Source organism: Pelobates fuscus, chromosome 3 (genome assembly GCF_036172605.1).
Source record: "Pelobates fuscus isolate aPelFus1 chromosome 3, aPelFus1.pri, whole genome shotgun sequence".
Taxonomy (NCBI): domain Eukaryota; kingdom Metazoa; phylum Chordata; class Amphibia; order Anura; family Pelobatidae; genus Pelobates; species Pelobates fuscus.
The window spans coordinates 411882836-411892263 of NC_086319.1; the positions used below are offsets into that span (position 1 = coordinate 411882836).

At 41.6% G+C, this 9428-nt stretch overlaps 1 protein-coding gene across 1 annotated transcript; it reads right to left on the minus strand.

Moving 5' to 3' along the window:
- Positions 1–6947: 6947 nt before the first annotated feature.
- LOC134602031 (olfactory receptor 11L1-like) lies at positions 6948–7886 on the minus strand. Its single transcript, XM_063446532.1, has one exon. It carries the CDS (start codon positions 7884–7886, stop codon positions 6948–6950), a length of 939 nt encoding a protein of 312 aa, XP_063302602.1.
- Between the last annotated feature and the right edge of the window lie 1542 nt (positions 7887–9428).

Sequence of the window (9428 nt, forward strand, 5' to 3'; positions counted from 1 at the left end):
TTTTACAATATTACATATATTTTTTAAGAGATAGAAGTTTTATTATTATCCATTTTATCTTCAACTTTTTCCTTTTTTATAAATAATGTAGTATAATTTTTGTAATTTTTTTTATATATATATATTTGTAGGCCCCTGTGATGCAAATTATCAATAGTCTGTACTCTCTTTCCTTTTTCTCTGTAATGTATCTTATTTTCCTAGTGTTCTTCATAAAACAATGATACTTAAAACAGCATTAACACCCAGCACTCCCAAACAACCAAGTCCTGCAGAATCTTCTGAGCAGAGACCTTATATTTCAGACTGGGCCACTTAAAACAGCATTAACACCCAACACTCCCAAGCAACCAAGTCCTGCAGAATCTTCTGAGCAGAGGTATCATCTCTGGAAGATCTACTCAAGAATTCCTGCATTACTGTTTCCTTTAAACTCCTATTGTAAAATTGTGTTCTATTCCATCTCCCTCCCTATACTATCACTACTTAATTGATAACTATATCTCCCATCCTGATCTTCTGTTTTTGTTTTTCTTAAAGTTGGTATGATCATGTCATTTTATGTTCATTCTCTCAGACACTTTGTTAATTGTTTGTTTAGCTAGTGTTACTACTCTCACTTATAATCTAGTAAATTTATGTTCATGGTTTATGACTTTCACCTATCTGATCCTTCATATCTTTTTATCCCGATGTTATCTCCTTAGTTTTTCATCTCTAATTAATTACCTCAATAGCCCCATGTCTCCCCACCCATAATAGTGTGTCTGATGTATTTATTTATTTTTCTAACCTCAGACCTTATATTTCAGACTGGGCCCCTTAAAAACGCATTAACACCCAGCACTCCCAAGCAACCAAGTCCTGCAGCATCTTCTGAGCAGAGGTATCATCTCTGGAAGACTGCCCACCCTTCCCTCCCCACACCATCCCACCCCATGGTCATCAACTTACTTATAGATAGTGCACATCAGCTGGTTTCCTGAACACACCAATCAAGTCACTAAACCTCTCCTCACCTGAAATCCTCTAACACACTGCATCCTTACAATGGTTTAAACACTCATTGATATTTGTGTGTGTTTGCATATATGATCTACATATCTATATAATACACATTTTCTCTACTGTTCTCCCTTCTATTTTTCACTTTAACCCTAACTTCTCTCACTACTAAAATATCGCTATCCTTTCGCTCACTTGTCCCTGACAACACCATCATCATTACTTCCACCTTACTCCCCTCTCTATTCATCCCATGCACTCTACACATACCTGTCCAGCCTATCTCCACCAACTCCTCCAAAATCCTGTACATACATACCCTCCTACAAAACTTTAAAATCCTACTCCTTTCTATCCTTCTGCTCCTAGCAGCTGGTGATGTCTCTCCAAACCCCGGTCCACTCTCAACAAACTCACCACATACTAACCCAAGGATCCACACTAATCTCATACCCATCTCATGTTCCTCTAAATCCTCCTTCAATACTGCCCTCTGGAACGCACGCTCTGTTTGCAATATAACTAAATACACTGCTGTCCATGACTTCTTCATCTCTCGTTCAATAGATTTACTAGCCTTAACAGAAACCTGGCTCTCCCCCTCTGACACTGCTACCCCTGCATCTTTGTCCTTCGGTGGTCTCCAACTTACCCACAACCGAAGAAACTCTGAATGTAAAGGTGGTGGTGTTGGGTTTCTCCTCTCCCCTCACTGCTCCTTTAAACCTCTACCCACCCCCCTTCCCTCTCTTTCCCGTCATTTGAAATACATTCAATTCGCCTTTTCAAACCCTTCTCTGCTAACATTGCTGTTATTTATCGTCCCCCTGGTTCTCTCTTCTCTTCCTTGACCTCTTTGCTGCCTGGCTACCCTATTTCCTCTCTTCTAACATTCCATCCATAATTCTCGGGGACTTCAATATTCCTATAAACCCACCTTTGACCTCTGCAGCCACTAAACTACTTTCAATTACTTCCTCCCTCGGGCTATCACAGTGGGCAAATTCTCCCACCCATGTAGCTGGCAATACCCTTGACCTAATCTTCACTTATGCATGTACAGTATCTAATATCTGCAACACTCCATTTCCACTCTCTGATCACCACCTCTTATCATTTGCTCTCATGTACCCCCTCACCCAACAACCTCAGCCTAACCCCCCTCAACTCAGGAGGGACCTTAATTCTCTTGATCTCCAGTAGTTGTCAGCTGATATTGATTCACAACTGCTGCCCATCCCTTCCCTCTCCTGTCCTTCACTGGCCATCTCCACATATAACTCTACTCTTACATCTGCCTTGAACGCTGCAGCGCCACTCCAAACAAGCACCTCGAGGAGGACCCGCCCCAACCATGGCATACTAAATCAACACGCTACCTGGAAAGATGCTCCCGTTGTGCTGAACGCTCCTGGAGGAAGTCTCGCACCCAGTCAGACTTTCAACATTATAGATTCATATTGTGTTCATACAGTGCAGCCCTTGTCCTTGCCAAACAGTCCTACTTTTCCTCTCTCATTAGTTCATGCTCCCGCAACCCCAGGCGTCTCTTTTACACCTTTAATTCTCTTCTTCGCCCTGCTGTGGCCACCCCCCAAACTAACCTTACTGCTAATAACTTTGCAAGTTTCTCAACCACACATTGATCATGCCTTTCCTACCCTTCAGACATTCTCCCCAGCTACTGACCAAGAGGTGGCTGCTCTTCTTTGCTCCTCTCGGCCCACCACTTGCCCACTCGATCCTGTCCCAACTCACCTTATCAGATCTCTCTCCACTTGTCTCGTGCCTTCTTTAACACACATCTTCAACTGCTTTCTCTCTTCTGGCATCGTCCCTGCTGACCTTAAACATGCCACTGTAGTACCTATACTAAAAAAAACATCCCTCGACCCGTCCACCCCCTCTAACTACCGTCCCATGTCCCATTTTTCCTCAAAGCTCCTGGAAAGACTTGTCTTTACCCGTGTGTCTCATTTACTAAATTCCAACTCTCTCCTTGACCCCCTTCAATCTCGCTTCCGCCCTCTCCACTCTACAGAGACTGCGCTTATCAAAGTTACGAATGACCTAATCGCAGCTAAATCCAAAGGCCACTACTCCATACTAAATTTTTCTTGACCTCTCAGCGGCCTTTGACACCGTTGATCATGCTCCTTCTTCAAACTCTTCAATCGCTTGGTCTCGGTGACTCTGTCCTCTCATGGTTTTCCTCTTATCTCTCCCAACGCTCATTCAGTGTCTCTTTTTCTAATGGTACCTCTTCCCCTCGTCCTGTCTCAGTTGGAGTCCCCCAAGGCTCTGTCCTTGGTCCCCTTCTATCTTCTCTTTATACTGCCTCTCTTGACAAACGTATTACCTCTTTTAGATTCCATATCCACCTGTACGCTGATGACACCCAGTTATATCTCTCCTCCCCAGACCTCTCCCCTGCCGTCCTGCAACGTGTCACTGCTTGCCTTTCTTCCATCTCTGACTGGATGTCCTCCCGCTTTCTGAAACTCAATCTCTCTAAAACTGAGCTCCTTGTCTTTTCTCCTCCTAATACCGCTCCTCCTCTTTCACTCTCCCTTCAAGTTTGTGCTACCCACATCAGTCCATCCTTGACTCTGGTCTCACCTTTGAGCCTCACATCCAGCATGTTGCCAAATCCTGTAGATTCCATCTTAAAAACATAGCCCGCATCCGCCCCTTTCTTGCACCAGATACTACCAAGGAGCTTGTCCATGCTCTAGTAATTTCCCGCATGGATTGTTGTAACCCTCTCCTGATTGGTCTTCCCAAAAGCCGTACTGCATCCCTACAGTCCGTAATGAACGCTGCTGCTAGACTGATTTTCCTCTCTAGTCGTTTCTCTCACACCTCATCCCTCTGCCAGTCCTTACATTGGCTTCCTGTATGCTATAGGAGTCAATTCAAGGTACTAACTCACACCTATAAAGCACTGAACAACTCTAGCCCCTCTTATATCTCCTCACAGATCCATAAGTATGTCCCTTTTTGGTCTCTCCGCTCTGCCCGTGACCACCTCCTGTCCGTTGTCCGCACCCGTATGGCCAACTCATGCTTGCAGGACTTCTCGCGAACGGCTCCCTTCCTATGGAATAGCCTGCCTACCGCCATCAGACTCTCCCCTAGTCTTGCATCTTTTAAGAAGTTGTTACAGAAGCATTAGTTTTCATTGTGTACCTTTAAGTACTATTTTCACCTTTCAGACCTATTTGCAGCCGTTCGTATGGTTCAGCACGAATCCTTTGTGTAAACGTATAGGTGGCCGCCATTTCGGGACTTTGCACGTGTTCGCGGCCATCTTACGTGCGAACAGCGGTGTTTGCCAGCAATCGTCTGGAACTGAAAACGGGGACGCAAACAGGCGAACACCGCTGAGACCTCCAGGATAACGCAACTTTGTGCTGGACCTACCGAACGGCCCACCGTTCGGTAGGATGATTACCCTTCGCATGGGGAGTACAGCGACCCCCGGGATAACCATGGATGGCAACGGGTTCGTGGAGTTTTTACGTACGAACGGAGACCGACCGCACGGCCAAAACGTGTGGAACTATTTTCAGCTAGAAAGTCTGTGCGTTCGGTCAAAGCTTTGGAAACCCATAACTCCCGAACCGTTCATCCGAACGGGCTGGTTTTTGGATATGTTGCTCCCCTGAACGAGATCTATCCAGCGGTGTAGGATTTAAAGGGGTACATCCAGAACTTGGTCGGAAATATGTACAGTATAATTGGTTTAACTGTTTATCTGAGGGGAGGGGATGTGTGGGTTGCACCAAATGTGTGATTGGTGATTTTATGCCTCCCCCTGGGAGTGTCCTGTTTGCATGTAACCACAATAAAAAGCAGGCTGGGCATCTCAGTCCTCAGTTCTTGTTTGACCCACAAATCGCAGCCTTGACTCGTTTTGTGGACAGAAGGGTATCCTAGCTGTGCTATAGCTAGTGGGATTATTCTACATTTACAGTATGGAATACTATGGAAAGCAGCTTCTCCCCTCTTCAGCAATAGGAATCCAGACTACTAAGCGGTCCAGCTCTCAGCAAGACTAAGGGTAACCGTAACAGAAGTGCCTTAAAACCCATCTCTTTAGGAAAGCTTATGGCCTCCAAGACTAACCCCTACCTCATATACCTATCTCTTGCCCTCTCCTAAAGGGCAGCCCACCTTATTTGACTGCAAATTTCTGTCCTAATGTGTTTTACACCCCACCTCCTATAGAATGTAAGCTCGATCGAGCAGGGTCCTCTTCAACCTATCGTTCCTGTAAGTTTATTTGTAATTGTCCTATTTATAGTTAAATCCCCTCTCATAATATTGTAAAGCGCTACGGAATCTGTTGGCGCTATATAAATGGCAATAATAATAATAATAATAATAATAATACTTTTTCATGTTAAACATACGATAGAAATTGTTCAGCTTCATATTTCTTTATTTTAAGAAAATGACATATCAAAGATCGGGACTCCAATACTCAAAACATTTTGAGCATAATAAATCTTCTTGTGACTGTTTTTTATGTAAAAACACAACAATATTGCATTCTTAACAAAAATAAGATATTTTAAAAACATATTGTATCCAAACAGATTTATGCTAGACTTGAGAGCAGACAGACAAGACAGTCTACAGATATGATTCACAGATCCGCTGCTTTCTCATTTATTTATTTATTTATTTATTGATCAGTTTGTCTCCTTCAAGGCCTGTATTACTTTCTGATTATAGTTTCTATCTCGTAGTCTGTCACGGTTTCTATAGCGCAGAGGTAGGGAACCTTCGGCAATCTAGATGTTTTAGACTACATCTTGCATAATGCTCTTACAGCCATAATGCTGGCAAAGCATCAAGGGAGATGTGGTCCAAAACATCCGAAGGTTCCCCACCCCTGTTCTAGAGGGTGCTGCCGATGAATCTTTTTACTAATGACCTGTGATCTTTAACTACGACCTTTAATTTTCTTAGTAAAATAAAATAAACTACTTTGGGCTTTATTCAATAAAAAAGGAGTAATAATCTCTAATTTTGTGTAACTCAGTGAAGCTGGAATTCATACCTGAATAGGTTCCTAGTTGTGGTAGTTGTATTTCTCCAGGTTGTACAGTTTTTTTTTGTATTTTTTTGGCTACTCCTGGTATATAATATCCATTCACAAGCAGGGCCCTCGTTACAATTGCATTAGTCTGTGTATATTTTACTGACATTTTCCCAAATCATACTACATTGTGGAATATGTTGGCAATTTTTAAATGCCAGTAATAACAACATTACTAGTTATCAGTTCTAGTTATCTGAGGGTAATATAACTTCCTAAGTATGTCTGATAATATTTATTTTTCCATAGCATATATCTAGTTTTAACATACCTACCTAACTACCATATCTACCTAATTACAAGTCAAAATGTAATTGTATCATTATGCTCTGTCAAAAGATAGACAAACAGTAGTCACAGAATCTGATGGACTCTGCACCACTGCTTGTAATGGTTGTAGAGTAATTAGGGCATAACCCAATTAGAATACGGTTAGAAAACAAATGGAGAAAAGCCCACAAGGAAAACACTCCACAATAAATTACTCAAAAGGACAACTCATCAAAAGAAGGGTAACCTAGAGAAAATAAAATAAAATAATAGAAGAAAAAAAAAACAACAACATCATAAAAAAAGAGAGAGAAAAAAGTGCATTTAAAAGATAGCTTATAAGTCTGTGTAATTGATATTAATATGGTTATGAATATAAATCCAGTTTGGTAATTTGGCCCTATAATATCACATTTATTCATATACCTACTTGGAGGATTTAAATCATACTAAGTATAAATTCCTTATCTGTCTTAGTTATAAGACCCTTGAATATTTTTTTTTTTTCCTGAAGGATCTGTGAGGCTATGCCATAATGGTGGTGCTCTATGATACAGATCCTATTTTAAAAATGGTTAATCGTTTTCAAGATTTTTTTTCTCATGGCGTCTTTGATGTCTTTATTCCTAAGACTGTATATAATTGGATTAATCATAGGAGTCACTACAGTGTAAAACAAGGATACTACTTTGCTGACAGCCAATGATTTCCCTTTGGAGGGGATCATGTAACTTCCAATTAGTGTCCCATAAAATATAGAAACCACAGTCAGGTGAGAGCTGCAGGTAGAGAAGGCTTTCCCTCGCTCACTATTTGAGGAGATCCTAAGTACAGCTTGGACAATATATATATAGGATAGGATAATAATTATCAGAGGGAAAACGGCAACAGGAATACATAATATGGGAAGTTCAATCTCAAGAAAGTAAGTGTCTGAACAAGCTAGCTCTAAGAGTGGAGTTAAGTCACAGAAAAAATGGTCAATAATATATGATCCACAAAGCTGAAGTTGAGTTATTGATATTGTGTCAATCAATACAATAGAAAAGCTTGAAAGCCAAGACGCAATAGCAAGTTTAATGCAAAGCACATTGTTCATTAAGGTGACATATCGCAGAGGGTGACAGATGGCCAGATATCGGTCATACGCCATAATGGACAGAAGGAAACATTCAGAGACCTCAGAACAAGCAAAAAAGTAATACTGAAAAATGCAACCTGAAAAAGAAATAGTTCCACCTTCATCCCATAAAATATGAAGTGTGTTGGGTACAATAGTTGTTGTAAGAATTAAATCAGAAAAGGACAGTTGTGTTAAGAAGAAATACATTGGAGACTGTAGACTACAGACGGATGCCACCAGCCAGATAATCAGAAGATTTCCACATATTGTCCCAAGGAAAGAAACAAGGATTCCCAAAAAAAAATATATCTTGAAGCCATAAAGATTCTGAAATCCAAGGAGAAGGAACTCATTAACCGTTGTCTGGTTTATGACTTGCATTGCCTGGGTACAACAGATAAGAGCAGTGGTAAGATTATTGTTATTTTACTTTTAGTTTTAATTTATAGTAATGAGGTAATGATCCAGAACACATCTATAATGTATATTTAAATGTAGTGATAGATTAGATCTTTCCTGTTATCTTCCCACGACTTTTCACCTCACAGCTCCATAATCATCAGAACGCCTCCTCCTTCGGGATCCCTGTGTCTGAAAAGTTTGCTTGGCAAGGTAGGTCCTGCAAGGTAAGTAAAGTTACTGTAACACTCAGCATATTGTGAGGGGCTGCACTGCAGCGCTGAGACATTCAGAATGTAAAGTAAAGGTAAATTAAAGGGTTACCGACACTTAGGGAAAATAAATACTTTTACAATTATGTTCAAAATTAATTTTAACTGTACCTATGGGGTTTGTCCATCTGTAAAGTGTAAATTGTCCATCTGTAAAGTGAAGCACCCTCTGATTCACTTTGCAGAATTTTATATTTACTCTGAACAGACAATATATCCCTATACACTTCAGAATTGATTTGGCTGTTTCTGGCTTCTGTCACATCATCAATGACCCAGTGCCATTGGAAGCCATGCATTCCCATACCATCACACTGCCCCTATTGTCTTTTACAGGTGATGCTTTGGATCATGAGCCGTTCCTAACCTTCCCAATGTTCTGATATGGGTTGATCGTAGGTTCATCTGTCCAAAGAATGCTGTTCCAGAAACGGGCTGGCTTTGTTAGAAGTTTTTTGGCAAAGTCAAAAGTTGCCTCTCTATTTTTGAGACTTATGAATGGTTTTCACCTTGTGGTGAACCCTCTGAATTTGCTCTTGTGAGTCTTCTCTATTAGTGATGTACTGAACGGTTCGCTGGCGAATAGTTCCTGGCGAACATAGCGTTTTCGCGTTCGCCATGGCGGGCGAACATATGCGCGGTTCGATCCGCCCCCTATTCGTCATCATTGAGTAAACTTTGACCCTGTGCCTCACGGTCAGCAGACACATTCCAGCCAATTAGCAGCAGACCCTCCCAACTCCTGTACAGCATCCATTTTAGATTCATACTGAAGCTGCATTCTTAGCGAGAGGAGGGAAAGTGTAGCTGCTGCTGATTTGATAGGGAAATGGATAGCTAGGCTAGGATATTCAGTGTCCACTACAGTCCTGAAGGACTCATCTGATCTCTGCTGTAAGGACAGCACCCCAAAAAGCCCTTTTTAGGGCTAGAACAACAGTCTGCTTTTTTCCCTGTGTAATCTAATTGCAGTTGCCTGCCTGCCAGCTTCTGTGTCAGGCTCACAGTGTATACTGTGCCCACTTGCCCAGTGCCACCACTCATATCTGGTGTCACAATAGCTTGCCTTTCAAAAGAAAAACGTTTGTCACTGTCAGCTAATAGCAGTCAGTGTCCTTCAAGCTGGTGTGTCAGGCCTTCAGCGTGTACTCTGACAACCTCTGCCAGTCCACTTTGCCACTCATATCTGGTGTGACAATAGCGTGCCTTTAAAAAGAAAAAAAGTATTTCACTGTAAGCTATTAGCAGTCAG

Bases quoted from the DNA above. Each gene is read 5' to 3' on its own strand.
- LOC134602031 (XM_063446532.1), bottom strand. From the start codon at position 7,886: ATGCAAGTCATAAACCAGACAACGGTTAATGAGTTCCTTCTCCTTGGA.